The sequence below is a fragment of the Muntiacus reevesi genome, chromosome 16 (genome assembly GCF_963930625.1).
Source record: "Muntiacus reevesi chromosome 16, mMunRee1.1, whole genome shotgun sequence".
Lineage (NCBI taxonomy): Eukaryota > Metazoa > Chordata > Mammalia > Artiodactyla > Cervidae > Muntiacus > Muntiacus reevesi.
The window spans coordinates 35,550,819-35,569,572 of record NC_089264.1 but is presented as its reverse complement, the minus strand read 5'-3'; the positions used below and the strand labels follow the sequence as shown (position 1 = coordinate 35,569,572).

General features: G+C 41.8%; 1 protein-coding gene across 2 annotated transcripts in view; it reads left to right on the top strand.

The window, feature by feature from the left end:
* Positions 1 to 598: 598 nt before the first annotated feature.
* FAM184B (family with sequence similarity 184 member B) overlaps positions 599 to 18,754 on the top strand; it is a 117,723-nt gene continuing 99,567 nt past the window's right edge. For both annotated transcript variants that reach the window (XM_065907096.1, XM_065907095.1), the window contains exon 1: positions 599 to 1,063. In XM_065907096.1, the coding sequence (XP_065763168.1) occupies positions 917 to 1,063 (147 nt within the window). In that variant the 5' untranslated portion in view covers positions 599 to 916. The remainder of the gene's footprint in view (positions 1,064 to 18,754) is intronic.

Sequence of the window (18,754 nt, the reverse complement as noted above, 5' to 3'; positions counted from 1 at the left end):
TACACCACACAGTCCCTCGCTACATACCCTGCTCTTTCTCTCAGATTTCGGCCACCAGCTTCTCCGCAGCCCCTTTGGCTTCTTCCCTTTGGTAAATCTCCGGCAATTCTCCCGCAACATCCTCGCTCCTCCTTAAAATGGGAGAAGGGAGGCTCCCACCCTCAGCCTAGACAGGGGCCCAAATCGTTTGCCCGGGTCCCCGCCATCTCCTTGCGTCCCCGCAATTTGCTTTCCCCACCCCGCCCCTCTCTCGGCATCCAGCCCCCAACTCCCAACCTCCAACCTCCGCCCTAAGCGCCGAGCTCGGAGGCTCCCGAGTAGCTGCTTGAGGGCACCCGTCAAGGTGCCCCGTCCCTCGCCACCCGTTGGCCCACAGCACTTCGCCAGGGTCCCCCTCCCCAGATCAAACGCCCCCAGGTGGCCGAGGCTGAAGCCGGCTCTTCTTGTTTGGCCTGGGATGCCTACCACGGGCGAGGGCCGTTGCCGCTGAGTCTGGAACCCGGCTGCACCCACGTGTCCCAGAACGAGGCGCCGGGCCAGTGAAAACCTCTTCAAGGCCAGCAACTCCTCATCTCGGAAGCTTATTGCAGACGAGACCCGCACCGGCCCGGGAGCGGCGCGCGAATCACGAGCAGCACGTGCGGGTCCTCGGCGCCTCTCCGCAGGGTGCGGGTGCCCGCAGAGCAAGCGAGCGAGCGAGAGCGCGGGGGCAGACAGGGTGGACGCGCGGGCAGCTGGGAGGAGGACACCCAGGGGGAGCAAGAGCCAGGTGGCGGTGCAAGCGGCGGGACTGCAGTGCTGCCTCTCCGGAGAAAGCCCACAAGCGCACACGCCCACGCGCACAAGCACGTGCACATCGTGGGTTGCGAGAACCCGAGCCAGCAAGAGCCTTTTGAGTGCCGTACGCGTTTCAGCGATGGCTTCTGCCCTGAACAGCAAAATTCACGCTCCCGGGAATTGCCCGGGCTCCAAAGCCGATGCCCGCGGTGGCGCCGGCTGGAGAATGGACTGTGATCCTGAGATGCACGTGAAAATGTGCAAGAAGATCGCCCAGCTCACCAAGGTAAGGTGAGGCGCTGCGGGCTGGCGAGATACGCGCCCGGGGCGCCCGGGGCAGGGAAGGGAGTGCGGACGCACCCAAGGGAGGCCCAGGCAAAATCCCTGCTGAAACTTTGTCTCCGAGGCCAAGCGGAAGGGAAGCGGCCTTAAATCTTGGTGACCTTCTGGAGGCACCGTCCTAGTGGAGTTGAGAGAAAGGATCCTTGCCAAAAAAACTCCTACAGCTTGCACGCCGAGCAGGTGGTCAGTGCTCCCAGGGTGGGAATGTGAATCGAGTTGAATCAGTGCTGGGGTGTGTATGTGTGTTTCTTTGCAGGTTCTGCTCAAATGATTGTGTCTGTAATGTTGTGATTTCATTCATCACAGTACTTTACCGGCGGGGAGGAGGTCATGTGGGCTATTTAAATATTTGATTCATTTATTCCTTCATTCAGCAAATATTCGAGTCATTTGTTGAGTGCCAGCAGCTTGCGTGGCACCGTGCTAAACCTGGAAGGCTGCCCAGGGGACTTACTATCAAACTGGCTGCAGACGTGTGCAGAGCGTAAATGGGGAAGTGAACAATTCACCATTTAATTACGGGATTACAAAAGAGCTTGGGAGGTCAGCCAGCCCATTCTCCTACCTCATCCCAGGGCCCTGATTGAACCTCTGGGGACCGTGCTGCCTTCCTTATAAAGACCAGCAAAAGATGTCACCCTGTCCTTTGTCAGCTCCCTCCAGCTTCGCAATTAGGAGTTCCTTGTGACAGGCACCCCTCCTGTGCCTGGCGTGTAGATGGAAAACATCCCTCTCTGTCTTTAATACAAGGTCCCCCAGTGCCTGAATTTAGCTGTTTGCCTTGGAGTTTCCTTTTGATCTCATAATTATTCCTGATAACATGCTTGCTAGTAGAACATCGGGTCCAGGTTCTGTGTATGGGACGTGCTTTCTTCCCCAACTGTCTCCCTCCCGCTTCCAACACCCACTTTTTTGTGGGATCACAGGCATTTTCCTCCCTATCTCGCCAGAAGAAAGAGAGCACAGAGATCTGAAATTGGGCACTAGCTGCCTTCTTAGGCCCTTCCCTTAACTTCTCCACATTTTTTGCAAATGAGCCTGTATCCAAACTGTGATCTCTTAAGTCAAGGGAGGAAAAGGGGAAATGGAGATACTCCTTGGAGGCCTTGGGACATGCTGCTTGGCACCACTGATCTAAGTTGCAGTCTCCCAAATAGTAACGTCGACCCAAAAAGTATTGATTTGAGATGTTAGGCACAGAATAAAGCATCTTATCTGTCTTCAAAGAAAGTAAAATATTTTTGGAGAAACAATTTTGGAGAGAAAACGAAAAGACACTACTCTGTAATCAGTTACTAAATTGGATATTTCAAGTTGTGAGTGCTCTAGAGGTAGAAACAAAGGTTAAGTCATTATAGGCAAGACAGTTAGAAGTTTTATGGAAGAGATGAACCTTGAACTCAGTTTGAATTTATGGGGTGCCTACTGAGTTGGACCATCAAGAAGGCTGAGCACTGAAAAATTGATATTTTCGAATTGTGGTGGTGTTGGAGAAGATCCTTCAGAGTCCCTTGGACAGCAAGGAGATCAAACCACAGTCAATCCTAAAGGAAATCAACCCTGAATATTCATTGGAAGGACTGATGCTGAAACTCAAATACTTTGGCCACCTGATGTGACGGGCCTATTAACTGGAAAAGACCCTGATGCTGGGAAAGATTGAGGGCAAAAGGAGAAGGGGGCAGCAGAGGATGAGATAGATAGCATAACTGACTCAATGGACATGAATTTGAGCAAAGTCCAGGAGATAGTGGAGGCCAGAGAGGCCTGATGTGCTATAGAGTGTGACGTGTCCAAAGAGTTGGACAACTGAAAAAGATAGGGCCCCTGTCCTTGTGGTGTGACAAATGTATAAACAGATCATTTGAATATAATGTGGTAATGGTAGTCACTCCACCCATTAATATTTTGGCATGATTATTATTTGCCCAGCACTGTGAAGGAAGCAGTGAAGAAAGCATCCACAATCCTTACAGCATAGTAGGCAGTGTTTCTCAAAGCATATTCTGCATTAGAAATCATGGTTGACTTTTATTATGGTGTGCCCTCTTTATCATTTTCCATGCTAGTTGTTTAAATTAGACCCTTTTAATATTGATATGCTACCTTTCTTTTGGTTGTTTGTACATCGTATTTTCCATCTCTTTATATTTAATCCTTCTATAACTTTTACTTTGTTGTATTTCTGATAGGTGAATTTAATCCATATGCATTTACTGTGATTACTAATATATTGGGGCTTATTCTTCCATCATATTTTGTGCTTTTCATTTATCATCCTTTTTCTCCATCTCTGCTTTCTATGGGATTAGTTAAATGATTTATATTCCCTCATTTTCCACTGTTGGTTTGAGGGCTTTAGGCATTATTCCTATACTTACCAACATTTAGTTTTTCACATCCATATTTAACTATAGTTTTTCTAATATGACAACCTAGATAGCATATTAAAAAGCAGAGACATTACTTTTTCAACAAAGGTCCGTCTAGTCAAGGCTATGGTTTTTCCAATAGTCATGTATGGATGTGAGAGACGGACTATAAAGAAAGCTGAGCGCCAAACAACTGATGCTTTTGAACTGAACTATGGTGTTGGAGAAGACTCTTGAGAGTTCCTTAGACTGCAAGGAGATCCAACCAGCCCATCATAAAGGAGATCAGTCCTAAGTGTTCATTGGATGGACTGATGTTGAAGCTGAAACTCCAATACTTTGGCCACCTCATGCGAATAGCTGACTCATTGGAAAAGACCCTGATGCTGGGAAAGATTGAAGGCAGGAGGAGAAGGGGACGACAGAGGATGAGATGGTTGAATGGCATCACCGACTCAATGGACATGAGTTTGGGTAAACTCCGGGAGTTAGTGATGGACGGGAAGGCCTGGTGTGCTGCAGTCCAGGGGGTCACAAATAGTCGGACACAACTGAGCGACTAAACTGAACTGAATAAAATTATCATGTAATTCTTTCTTCTTGAAAAAGAGCTTTGCTTACCTTACTCATTTAATAGCCCTTCCCTTTCCCATCTTGTCATTGTTGTCTAGAATTTTTTACCTTTTAAATTTTAAATCATTTTTATGGTTAATTAAATTTACAGATACTTTGCTGATTCTTTTATGCTTTTTTTTTTTTCTTGAATCCATGGCCTTCTTTTTTGGTTCAGTTTTCTTCTATCTGAAGTTCATCTGTTAATGTTCTTTCTATAGGGGTCCTGGTGGGCGAAGAAATCCTTTGTGCATTTGAAAATGTCTTTAGTTTGTCCTCACTGTTGTTTATTTGCCCATAAAATTCTTCTGAAAAGTTATTTTTCCAAGGCACAGTGTTGGTAGTGTTCTATTACTGTCAGGTGCTAATTGCTGCTGGTAAAAATCCTACTGTCCATCAAATTTTCACTTATTTGTAGATAATCTGCCTTTTCTCTTGGTAGTATTTGCATGTGTTTATTTTGATGTTTAGCAGTTTCATTATAACTCTCTAGTTGATATTGAGTGTACTTTCTACTGAAGATTCCTATGCTCTCTTTAATTCTGGAAAATTATCAATGATTTTCTGTTCAAATATTGTTTTTCTGCCAATACCTCCTTTCACTTTTCTGGAACTGCTATTAGGTGATTTAAGGAAGCCTCTCCATATTCTGAAATGTTATTAAAAATTTTTTATCTCTGTATCCTGGTGAATTCCTTAATCATGTTTTCTTGTTTGCCAATCCACTAAACAGTTTGTCCAATCCAGAGTTTTTCCCATCTATTAAGTTGTATAATTATATTTTCATTTCTAAGATTGCTGTTCTTGCTTCCTTTCTGTCTGATTTTGGTAACTTCTTAATTTGCACAGCTTTATTGAAGTATAATTTACATATCATAAAATTCATCTAAGCATACAATTCAACATATTTTAGTAAACTTACAGAGTTGTTGCACCGTAACCATAATCTAGTTTTAGGACATTTCTGTCATTGTCCTTTGTATCCATTTGTAGCCAATCCCTGTTCCCACCCCCATGCCAAGCAACCATTAATCTCCTTTCTGTCTCTATAAATTTGTCTTTGTCAGACTTTTCATGTTAGTGAAACAATGCAACATGTATTTCCATCTGGTTTTTTCACTTAGATGCTAAATCTTAGCATCATGTTTTGAGGTTCATCTGTTGTTGTAGCATATGTCATTCATTCATTCCCTTTTATTACGCACTAGTATACCATTGTATGGGTACTAGTGATCATATTCACCAATTAATAGGCATTTGGATTGTTTCCACTCTGGGTCAACTGTGAATAATACTGCTACAAACATTACAATACACACATCTTCATTATTTTACAAATAAGATAGAGAATATAGCAAGAGAACAAATAATAAAACAAATGGGACAAATGGTTAAGAATAAGAGAATCTGAGTAAAAGGTAGGTGTGAAGTTCTTTGTACTGTTCTTTTTCTGGCAGTTTTCCCCTAATTTTGAAATTCTTTCTAAATAAAAGTTTAAAACAAACAAAAAGCATACAGGATCCCAGACCCCATCTTAGAAAGTAAGGAGAGGTGACAGGCATTGCTGTTTTCTAAAACCCCTCAAGACCTATAACATTCACACAAGGTTGAGAATCAGTGGTTCAGAATAGCCAAAGGTTTAAATAGTAGAGCAGACACAGAGGAGTTAATTGGGAGAGCAGGAGGTTTCATGTCTATTTCCCATAATAGCCTGTGGGATCCTTTGGTCTTGAAAGCATCAGTCAGGTTTGCCTAGCCCTGTCCATTCAGCCAGTCTCTACTTTTCACCCGCTCAGAAATCTGCAGCTGGTTTTTCCTTTTGTAACTTTCTCCACATCCTCTTACCCAGAAGTGTTGGCATCCCTCATACGCAGAGATTTCCCAATTCCCACTTTCAAGGTGGGACGGAGTGTCTTGCCCCCAAAACAAGTTTAACAAAGATCCTTTTGTATTAGAACACAAAAATGAGTGGGAAAGCACATGCTTCCTCTCCATCAATCATCCCTCGAACTGAAGGCTGAATCTTAGGAACCCAGCCCATAAACATGACTCCATACACCCACGAGACCACCTCTCATTGGGAGTTATGAGAAGAAAAGTATCCAGGAGGCAATAAGCAGTCCTCTTAGTACCAGAAGCTGCCAAGCTAAAACTATAAGCAGTAAGATAACCCCAAGAGAACCTGTCAGTCACCCTTCCAAAATGATGTCTTTCCAGGTCTCAGAAGACCCTATAGGGGCTATGGTGAAATCAAGTGGCTGCAACTTCTGGAATTAGTGATGCCTTATGATTCCCTAGTGTTTGCATTGTTTGCAAAGCCCTTGACACGCTTACTCATCCTCTGGGAGCACAGCATTTCTGCATGGCAAGGAGATGAGCATGGTCAGTCCCCGTCTATTTACAAGAATAGGTACAGTTCTGGGAGAGGGAGGAACTGCCCCGGCCCAGCTTATGAATAGGTGGATAAATATCAGGAATCCAGCTTTCCCATGGATATAAGCCACATTCTCTAATATTACTCTTCCCAGGTGGCTCAGTGGTCAGGAATCCACCTGCCAACGCAGGAGATGCAGGAGACACATTTGATCCCTGGGTCAGGAAAATCCCCTGGAGGAGGAAATGGCAACCCACTCCAGTATTCTTGCCTGGGAAGTCCCCTAGAAAAAAAAGCCTGGTTACCTACCATCTATGGGGTCACAAAGAGTCAGCCATGAGTGAGGATACACACAGTATATTTTGATCTCAAAACAGCCTTATGCTTTGGTCTTATGTTTTAGTTAGTTCACTGGGGAAGAATGACTTTTTAAATTGGACTTTCCTAAAGACCCACCACACAGATCTTAGGATGAGTTCAGTTTTGAGGACTGTGGTAAAGTGTTGTAGTAAGAATGAATTCTGTCATTCAAGAAAGCATCCTAACTTGAGAGCAGGGGCCCTTTGAGTGGCAGTATAGTTCTTATCTGTAGATCCTTCCTTCCTGCTGTGGGAAGGTCTGGAGGTCAGAGTCAGCACTCCCAGCACAGTAACATGACAAACCAAAGGAACTGTGTCTCCCCACATCCCAAACCTTACTGAAGTCTGTGGAGATACATGAGCAGAGACAGTCATATTGGATGTTGGGGGAAAATAGTGGATTGTTTAGGGATGTTTAGATATTTTTATGGAGAATAATCCCTGAGTAAAAAGTCAGAAATATTAAGGAAAAAGAATTATAATTTCTACTCCAGGTTATCTTTTAAATGAATTTAAGTTGGATTTATTTCTAGAAGGGTGCTTCTTACTCTTATTTATATAATAAATATAAATAAAAATTAAATATGAATAAAAACGAGGATACCCGGAGAGCTAACAATTTGGGATTTACTCTTAGAATGATCCTTGTGTGGCTGTTACCAACTAAAATGCTAACTTTTCAGAGATACCTTTTCTGACTTTCCCATCCAAAGGGGCCAACATATCTGTAAATGGGAAAAGTAGTCCTTTCTTCCTTGGTGACTAGTTGTGAGGGTTCACTAACAAGGAATGTAAGGAGAGCATATCACCCCAGGAGCGGGACTATCATAAGTCTGATGGATGTTGGTTTCCCTTCCCTTCCTGAGCTAGAAGAATTGCAGAGGGACAGGACCACTGCTCATTTGTCAAGACCAGCAACTAGGAACAAAGCCAGCCCTTTTCTGGGCTGAGAGGCCAGGGCAGTGGCCCCAGCAGTAGGAGTGATGCCTGCTGCCACATGAGTCCTCGGGAACACGTTGCCACTTGAGCCCTGGGTTTTTGTGGCTTGAAGCTGTGGAAGTTTTATTGCGCTGCTGACTCCCTTCGCTTCTCTCCAAATACCCTCCTGCCTGCAGGAGCTTGTGTGGGGACAGATGTTTAAACAGTTCCATACCAGTTTGCTTTAGGATTCTAGATTTGAAAACTGCAGATCTGTATTAACAAGTCCTCTCTGTTGGAATCTTTTAATTTAATGAAGTGATTTGTGGTGTACAGACAGCTATCTCACAGAAATCTCTTTGCCAGAAAATAGGATGAAGGACACTTTAAATTGGGTGTCTTTGAACCCTACTAAGGTGCCTCCACTTTTGCATAACATTCAGATCTCTGCACTTCCCACCCCAAACCTTGCTCCAATTCTTTCTCCTCACAGCAGCCAGAGTGATGCTAAAACTGAATAACACCCTCCTACATTGCTGTAGAATGTGGCAGCTTTTTTGGAAAACAGTCTAGCCGTTCCTCAAATAATTAAGAGATTTATCATGATGAACCAGCAATTCTACATCTATGTATATACCCAACAGAAACTAACTTGTACATAATATTCAGAGCAACATTATTTGTAGTAGCCAAAGACGGAAATAAACTAAATGTCTATCAACTGGAAAATGGTATGAATAAAATATGGTACAAAGTACAATCAGGGGCAGTGACTGAGGGCTGCAAGGTTTCATTTTGGTGCAATGAGAATATTCTTAGGTTGACTGTAGTGATAGTCATACAATTCTGCACATGTGCCGAAAGCCATTGAATTACACAGTTTAAATGGGTGGATTGTGTGGTCTCAATAATTATATCTCAGTTAAGCTGGGAACATTAAAACCGACAAAGACAAACTGAATTTTCTCCCGTTTGAATCCAGTTCTGAAGCAAGTCCTGATGACTTTACCCCATAAATGTAAAAGATCAGTTCTGCATTTTTGCTTCTACCCTAGTCTGAGCCACCTTCACCTCCTTCCCTCAACCCTTCTGGGGCTCCTCATGGTCTACCCTCGCCCCCCTCACAGTGGCAATAATCATACAGTATAAACCAGAGTGTGACATTCTTCCATTTAGAACCCACAAATGGCTTCTCATTTCACTTGGAATAAACTTTCTTCACCTAAGTAAATTCTTCAGTATGGTCACCTGAAGTGTCTGCTGTCCACTTCTCAGCGTCATCTCCTCCATCACACTGGCCTTCTTTCAAAGCCTTCAGACGCTAGTGCCACTTGGAGCCTTTGTCCTTGTGGCTTCTTACGCCTGCTCCTGGCTTGGCTCATATGTCTCTTAAGGGAGGGCCTCCCTGCTCACCTATACCATGAAATTCCCTCAGCTCCATCTCCTTTTTCCATTTTTTCTGTCCATCTGTTCATCTGTTTATTGCCTTCTCTTCCCTGCCAAGGAAGTCATCCCTTGAAGGCAGGAATTTCGGTCTGTCCTGTTCTCTCCTATACACCCCAGTGCCTGGAACAGCACCTGGTTAGTGATTGGTGCCCGTCAAGGGTTTGTTGGTGGGCTAAATGAACAAAACTCTTCATGGACCTCCCACAGCTCTTAGGAAAAAATATCACATTTCAAACATAGCCTACATACAGCCATCTCATGGGACAATGGGGAGATTTCTTTTTCAAGGACAGAACTCAGGAGGTACTAGCATCTAATTTCAAGTTTCGTAACGGCAATGGAAAACTGGCATATCTGATAAATAAATGGACTTTCCCCATCCCCTCCCAGGTCAACTTCTGACTTAGTCACTCCTAGCCCCTGACCATAGACACAGGATCAGACCAAGTTCTCCATTTGATCAGGATTGCCAAGAGAAATATCAATAACCTCAGATATACAGACAACACCACCCTTATGGCAGAAAGTGAAGAGGAACTAAAAAACCTCTTGATGAAAGTGAAGGAGGAGAGTGAAAAAGTTGTCTTAAAGCTCAACATTCAGAAAACTAAGATCATGGCATCTAGTCCCATCACTTCATGGGAAATAGATGGGGAGACAGTGGAAACAGTGTCAAACTTTATTTTGGGGGGCTCCAAAGTCACTGCAGACGGTGATTGCAGCCATGAAATTAAAAGACGCTCACTCCTTGAAAGGAAAGTTATGACCAACCTAGATAGCATATTTAAAAGCAGAGACATTACTTTGCCAATAAAAGTCTGTCTAGTCAAGGCTATGGTTTTTCCAGTAGTCATGTATGGATGTGAGAGTTGGACGGTGAAGAATGCTGAGCGCCAAAGAATTGATGCTTTTGAACTGTGGTGTTGGAGAAGACTCTTGAGAGTCCCTTGGACTGCAAGGAGATCCAACCAGTCCATCCTAAAGGAGATCAGTCCTGAGTGTTCATTGGAAGGACTGATGTTGAAGCTGAAACTCCAGTACTTTGGCCACCTCGTGCGAAGAGTTGAATCATTGGAAAAGACCCTAATGCTGGGAAGGATTGGGGGTAGGAGGAGAAGGGGACAATAGAGGATAAGATGGCTGGATGGCATCACCAACTCGATGGACGTGGGTTTGGGTAGACTCCAGGAGTTTGTGATGGACAGGGAGGCCTGGTGTGCTGTGATTCATGGAGTTACAAAGAGTCGGACACGACTGAGCAACTGAACTGAACTGAACTGATATTCCTTCAGGACACCAGAATTATGGGGCAAAATAAAAAAGAAACCTCAGTGACCAATCACACATAGAATATCCATTTGAGAAAAATTAAAATTACAGAGAAACAAGAAGAAAAAGATTTTAAAGTATCCCCAAGCTACAGTAACTGCAGTGATAAAATAACTAATACCATTTTGTATAGCCTATTCTATGATTTCCCATACATATATAGACATGTAATTTTAAAAAGCAGAGCTATATCATTCATAATTATTGTGTTACCTGGGGTTTTTCCCTCTTTAGAAGTAAATCTAGAACTGTCCGACATAATTTTAATGGTTGTGTTAAAAATATTCCATTGTATAAATGTTGTATAATTTAACTTCTTTCATTTGAGACACTTTTACTGAGTGTTTTTAAAAGTGCCAGGTGAAATCCCTTATCTCATGGAACTTACAGGCAAGAGAAGTAGAAAGAAACCCTCAAATACAATAGAAGCCCTCGTAGTCAATGTCATATGAACATTTTGAATAAATCAAAATGAAAACTATAAAAGAAAAGCCTAGCACATACATAACATTTTTTTAAACTTAAAACAGGGGTCAGCAAACTATGTTGCAGGCCAGATCGGCCTGCTGCCCATTTTTGTATGGCTTGTGAGTCAAGGATAGTTTTTACATTTTTAAAAACTTGGAAAAAATACAAAATAAGAACAATATTTGGTGACACATAAAAAGTATATGAAATTCAAATTTAAATGTCCAAAACAAAGTTTTATTGGAACATAGTGATGCACATTCATTTAGAGATGATCTAGGGTAGCTTTTGTGCTGAAATGGCATATCCGAATCATTGGAACAGAGACTTGCTAAAGCCTAAAATAATTACTACCTGGTCCTTTACAGAAAAAAGTTTGAGGACCCCTAATTTAAAACACATAGATGGATACTCATTCACTAATTCTTTCATGTGAGACTCAGTTTCAGTTCTTTGGGATGGCCTGCTGTCTGGCATTTCACTTTACTTGTCTTGTATAAACTATACCCATAGTTTAACATAGTTAGAGTGACATTTTAATTTGTCATACAAACTGGGATACTTCTGAGAATGAAGGGGCCACTAAATCAGATAGGGCACTGAAATTAAAGGTATAAACAGGGAGTGTCCTGGCCTGACCATAATGCATCAGTATTTTTTTTTTTAATCATTTTGGCATCTTCAAGGTAGAGAAGGAGAATCTAAAACACTTGTGAAACAATATGGGTTCAGAATCCTTTTAAACCTTTAAAACTTTTCACTTCTTCATCATACCTAATTGAATACCATTTTTTTTCCTCTAGCAACTCTCCTTTATCAATAAATGCTTTATCTTTTCAAATTATTCAGCCCAGTTTCCATCAGAACAACAACTTTCTCTTCATATTCATATTTAACTGGCTTAGTGCGGTGTTAAATCACATAATTACAGTAGCAAATACAACTGACACAAGCAGTAACTGTGAGAGCAGAAGTCTGGTGGCCTTCCAGAGGAAGAAGGAAGAGTATTAAGTTATCCACACGTTGACTGAATGGAGACTGGTTAAAACAGCTTCTTCTGTTTTTATTAAAAAATTGAAATACGGTTTTGATATGCTACCGAGCAAGAAGTATGAAAACACTGAACAATCTGAGGGATCAAGAAAAGTTTCCTGAGGCACATAGCGACTATGATTCATGGATATTTTGGTTGATCCTGGTTTCTCATTGTTAAAATCATTGTGATGTGATTTGTTGTTAAAATATTGTGATGGATATTCTTGAGATTCGATCCCTGCACTTTTACTAGATTATTTCCTTGAGATAGATTTCCATGAGAAGAACTTATGTTTGTTACAGGTAGATTCCTGTAAAAAATATTAGGAAAATTGGAAGAAAGAGACCTGGAGAATATTTATCAATTAGTTAAAAACAACCAAAAAAAAACAAGATATATGGAGGTCCTAACTTGTTAACTACAAAGCTTGTCATTTAAAAAGGCATTTACTACAACTCTCTTCTATAATCTGAACACTGGAACAGTTTCAAGTGAGCAACTCTCATAGTTACAGAGACAATGGCGTAATTACTTTCAAACCATAGTGGCATAATAACAGGCCCAGGCTGTCAGCTCACATGATAACTTTAATGGACCTATTTGAAGTTGCTCACTATATTCTGAGCCTCCAGGGTAACAGGATACACCTAGAAAAGGCTCCCAGGTTCCTTGAGGCGTTAGAGAAACAAGCAGCTCTCTCACAGCTCGCAGGCCAGTAGCTCCAGTAAGCACACCAGCAGTTCTCGCTGGTCTGTCCCTGATCTCACTGGAGGCCTTTCTCTTAGTTGTGGAACCTTCAGAACATGAAGCAGAAAGACCTTCTTATGAGTTTTTGATGTACTCATCAGGAATAATGTTGTTCCAAGTCTTGTGAGGCAGGGTGGCAGAGAAAAATTTCCTGAAAAGCTGCTGAATCCTGACCAGGTAGCACTATAGCTTTACCCCATTAAACTTTATGCTCTTGTTTTGTTAAAAATGCAAGTCCAAGAGATTATTCAGTCTTTTACAGCTTTGTGTAATTGTACACTTGGCAGTTGCTGTCTTCTCTTTATAAAAGCCATAGTAGACTAAAAATAGCCTTTCCAATAGGTGTCAGATCTCTGGAACCTGTGATGCTATAATACTTTATTTGGAAAAAGGATCTCTGCAGATTAAGTATATTGAGATGAGATCATCTTAGATTATATGGATGGTCCCTAAATCCAATGACAAGTGTCCCTTGAAGAGAAAGGCAGAGCAGGGTTTAAGACAGAAGAGAAGAAAATGCAGAAGAGAGGAAGGTCATTTGAAGATGAAGGAAGGGCTTGGAATTATGCAGCCACAAGCCAAGGAACACCTGGAGCCACCAAAAGCTAGAAGCGACAGGAGGGAGTATGGCCTTGCAGTCACCTTGATTTTTACTTCTGACCTACTGTGAAAGAAAAAGCTCTATTTTTTTTTTTAAATAGATTTCAGGTGTACAGCATTATAGTTCAACATCTGTGTACACTACCACGTGATCACACCACAAGTAGTTGCCATCTATCACCATACATTTGATGTGTGGTAATAGATGGCATTCACCCATCTCACCCATCCTCTCCAACCCCTTTCCCCCCAGTAACTACTAAGCCATCCTCTGTGCCTATGAGTTTGGTTTGGTTTTATTTTGTTTGTTCATTTGTTTTGTTTTAGATTCCACATGTGACTGAAATTGTACAGTGTTTGTCTTTCTCCATCTTATTTCATTTAGCATAATACCTTCAAGGTCCACTTGTTATTGTTCAGTCGTTAAGTCATGTCTGACTCTTTGCAACCCAATGGACTGCAGCACACCTTTACCATCTCCTGGAGCTTGCTCAAACTCATGTCCATTGAGTCGGTGATGCCATCCAACCATCTCATCCTCTGTCACCCCTTCTCTTCCTGCCTTCAATCTTTCCCAGCGTCAGGGTCTTTTCTAACGAGTCTCTTCGCATGAGGTGGCCAAAGTATTGGAGCTTCAGCTTCAGCATCAGTCCTTCCAGTGAATATTCAGGACTGATTTCCTTTAGGATGGACTGGTTTGATCTCCTTGCAGTCCAAGGGCCTCTCAAGAGTCTTCTCTGACACCACAGTTCAAAATCATCAATTCTTTGGTGCTCAGCCTTCTTTATAGTCCAGCTATCACATCCATACATGACTAGTGGAAAAACCACAGCTTTGACTCTATGGCCCTTTGTCAGCAAAGTAATGTCTCTGCTAAGGTCCGTTTATGTTGTTCCAGATGGAAGAATTTCATTCTCATTGGGAAGTAGTATTCCACTCTGTGCATCTTTATTCATTCATTTATGGACACTTAGACTGTTTCTATATATTGGCTATTGTAAACAATGCTGCAGTGAACATAGGGATGCATATATCTTTTCAGATTAATGTTTTCATATTCTTCAGATAAAAACCCAGAAGTGGAATATCTGAGTCATATGGTAGTTCTATTGTCAATTTTTTGTGGCATCTCATACAGTTTTATGCAGCAGCTATACCAGTTTATAGTTCTACCAACAGTGGGTTCCCTTTTCTCCACATCCTCAACAGTATTTATTTCTTGCCTTTTTAGTAATATCCATTCTAATAGGTGTGAGATGATATCTCATTGTGATTTTCATTTGTATTTCCCTAGTAATTAGTTATGTTGAACATCCTATGTACCTATTGGCCACCTGTATATCTTCTTTGGAAAAATATCTATTCAGTGCCTCTGCTCATTTTTTATATCAGATTGTTTGTCATTTTGTTGTTGAGTTGTGTGAGATGTTACATATTTTGTATATTAATCCCTTATCAGATGTATGATTTGAAATTATCTTCTCCTATTCATTAGGTTGCCTTTCCACATTGATGATGGTTCCTTTGCTGGACAGAGTCTTTTTAGTTCGATGTAGTTCCGCTTGCTTATTTTTGCTTTTGTTTCCCTTGCGTTTAAAGTCACATCCACAAAAATATCACTAAGGTCCGTGTCACTGAGGTTACCACCCATGTTTTCTTCTCGGAATATTATGATTTCAGGCCCTACATTCATGACTTTAATCTATTTTGACTTAATTTTTGTGTCTGTTATAAGATAGTGTCTAATTTCAATCTTTTGCATGTGGCTGTCCAGTTTTCCCAACACCATTTATTAAAGAAACTGTCATTTCTCAACTATGTGTCAGGACTTCACTTAATCATTTCCAGTGATAAAGACACCACACTCCTAATGCAGGGGGTACAGGTTTGATCTTTGGTCGGGAAAATAGGATCCAGCATGCTGCACAGTGCAGCCATATAAATAAATTTTTTTAAACAAATAAAACTGTGTTCCTTGCTCCTTTGTCATGAATGAATTGTCCATTTGTGTGTGGGTTTATTTATAGGCTCTCAGTTCTGTTCCATTGATTTGTGCCAGTACCATATGTTTTGATTACTATAGCTTTGAGTATAGTTTGAAATCAGGGAGTGTGATACCTCCAGCTGTGTTCTTCTTTCTCAAGGTTGTTTTGCTCTTTGGAATCTTTTGTGTTTCCTACAATTTCTAGAATTATTTTTTATAGTTCTGTGCAATATGTCATTGGAATTTTGACAGGGATTGTGTTGCTCTATAGTTTATTTTGGATACTATGGACATTTTAACAATGTTAATTCTTCCAAAACATGAACATGCAATATTTTTCCATTTATGTGTTCTTAAGTATCTTTCATCAGTGTCTTACAGTTTTCAGTGTACAAATCTTTTACCTCCATGGATAAATTTATCCTTAGGTACTTTGTTCTTTTCGATGCAATTGTGAATGGGATTGTTTTCTTTATTTCTCTTTTTGTTAGTTCATTATTAGTGTACAGAAAGGTCACAGATTTCTGTATATTGTTTTTGCATCCTCTGACTATACTGAATTAATTTATTAGTTCTAATGGGTTTTGGTGGAGTCTTTAGGCTTTTCTACATATAGTGTCATGTCATCTGCAAATAATGATAGTTTTGCTCCCTTTTCGATTTTCCTAATTGCTGATGACTAGGACTTCCAATATTGTGTTGAATAAAAATGGCAATAGTGGGCCTCCTTGTCTTGTTCCTGATCACAGGCAAAAAGCTAAAAGCTTTTCATCATTGATAAAGTTCTGTTGTTTTAAGCTATGAGTTTGTAGTAATTTGTTATAGCTGCCATGGGAGGTGAGGCCACTGGCTAACTTTCACAATATCCTCTTCATCATCAAAGGCATCTTCCTTCTCAGACCCCTAATGAGGTTCTTGCCTCTGATAATTGTCAGACTCAACCAGGCAGCATTTTTAACAAAAAATTAGACCAATGAATTAAAACTTTTGGGTGAGGTTCAGGCAATTATGCATTTTGAAAACTGCCCTGGTAACTATGACTTTAACCTGACTCTGATATCACCACAGTAGGCCTTTGGTCTTTGGTCTATATAGTAGGTCCATGTCCATTGCCTGGTCCTGGACTTGCTCTGTCTGGTAGCAGAAGATTGAATGAGAGATTCTTATTTCTTTTACTTCTCTAGGAGGTCTTTAGGCCAGTACTGTTGAAATGTTAGTATTAAATGCAAATGGCTAGGCCTACCTACAGCACATCTCGTTCAGATGATCATGGCTGAGGCCCAAGAATTTGCATTTTTAACCAAGTTCAGGTGATGCTGCAGACTCCAGTTTGAGATAGCCTTTAGGATTCTCAGGGCTCTCTCTTTTGCCTTCCCTCCATTTGAACTTCTAGCATAGTGCAGCTTCTAGCATAGTGCCCTGCTCTCAATATTAATAATATGAGTTGAATTACTTTGAACTGTTAAACCTTTGATGACAAGGACCTCGCCTTATACCTTTTAAATATATCTTTAGCACTTCCATTAATGCCAAGGCAGAGGGGGTGCCAGTTGGAGACATATTAAAGGGTGGGTGTGCCAGCAAAACTTTCATCCATAAGTGATACAAGTGCATCACTGGGTGCCAGCACATCACAGGAAGTGCAGAAGGATGCCAAAATGGTAAAACACCATCACCCCCACCCTTAAGGGTGGTATTGCACAATCCTCACTGGCTGTTTCCAGTTGCAGGAGTGACTTGGAAGGGGTTGTGAAATAGTGAATGAACAATAAACTGCTTTGTGAAGGAGGGCACCGCTGGCTAATGTCAAGGCTTTGGTTTTGCTGAGCAAATATGCAGGTTTGGGGCCAGAGCTGAACTGCTCCAGACAGTAAAAGAAAGATTAATCTTCCCTCAGCAGTTCTGCTCCATCTTTCTCCTCATGTTGCATTCAGTCTCTTAAATAGGCATTGACCAATTATAGGTTTGAAGGAGTGACAGATGTTAACCTGCTAAGTTATCCATGTGTCTTGGTCTAGCTTTGTGGTCTGCTGATGATTTTGTTATGATTAGAATTACAGAAGCATTTGTGGGTAGAGTAAGGATTTATACAAATAGGATATGGGGGGGGGTGGGTAGCATGAAGAGTGATAGCTTTATATTTTGAAGACAAAGTTTATTTAAATCATAGTTTTGGGTAAATCAAACCAGTTTCAAGGATATGAAGAAGAACCTGTTACTAGTTTTTGTCCATTTTCTTTCCAGGGTGGTCTGCCCTTGAAGCATACCCTCCACCCCCAAACATCTGCTTTTCCCTGCACTTGCAGGCTCATTAATGGGCATTTCCCAGAGAGATCCAGAAATAGCAAATTCCATTAAAAGGCTTATCATTAAGTACAATACAGCTCTTTATGTGGAGTAAGGATGGCCTCTGAATACGAGTCCATCAGGGCTGTGGGCTGGAAAAAATGGGTCAGTTTTCTTTTAAGGGAGAAATTAATATAGCAAGCAAGAGCCAGCAATACCGTGACATTCATCCTGCACAGCTTTTCGTCTTCACACTGCCAAGTGCGTCTGTCCAGACTTGCTATTCCTGTCCTCAGGCCCCGGGGGCAGGGCCCATTTGTCCTGAAGAAGCCTATCAAATTATCTGGCGACAGCCTAAGTAAACATGAGCAAGATTAGAACTGAGCAGAGGGTGTGTGTGTGTGTGTGTGTGTGTGTGTCTGTGTGTGTGTGTGTCTGTGTGTGTGTGTGTGTGTGTCTGTGTGTGTGTGTGCGCATGCACGCATCCTGAATATAATCTAAACCAGGAAAACAAAAGTTAATCAGTAACTCTTTCACTGACCTCTTTCCCCTTTGTTGGGTCCTACTGTCAGTTCCATAGGAGGTCGCTTCTAGCCAAGTTCATGTGGTGCTGTCCCCAGAGAAGAGCTGATAAAAGAATCTTGCTTCAGAAAGTGTAAGGGTGAGTGCTTTAAAGGACCGTCCAGTGTCCAGTCTCCTCCTGGCAAACTGATGCAGAGGGCTGGGTGGGTTCTTGGTAGCTGAGGCTGATGAGCACTGAGCAAGTGGGGAGTTGGGAAATAAGCATCCTATTGAGGATATCTGAGGACACAAAGTCCAGAAAGCTTAGAAAACCTAGGTGTGAATCGGTTTCATGTCTGCAGTGGGAGAGTTGGTCTGCTGTGTGGGTCAGGGCAGTGAGGGGTTCCAGAAGGTGAATGATTCAGAATTCAGGAGAACTGTCAGAAAGAATTGGATGTTCTGCCCAAATTCAGCTGGATGCCCAGCTAGTTGGTGATAGACCTGAGGACTTAATTCTCCAGAAGGAAGAAATTGGCAGGGGGCTAGATTCTTGGCAAATGACACAGAGAATTTAAGGAGCTTGTAAGACAGTCAAGGTGGAGA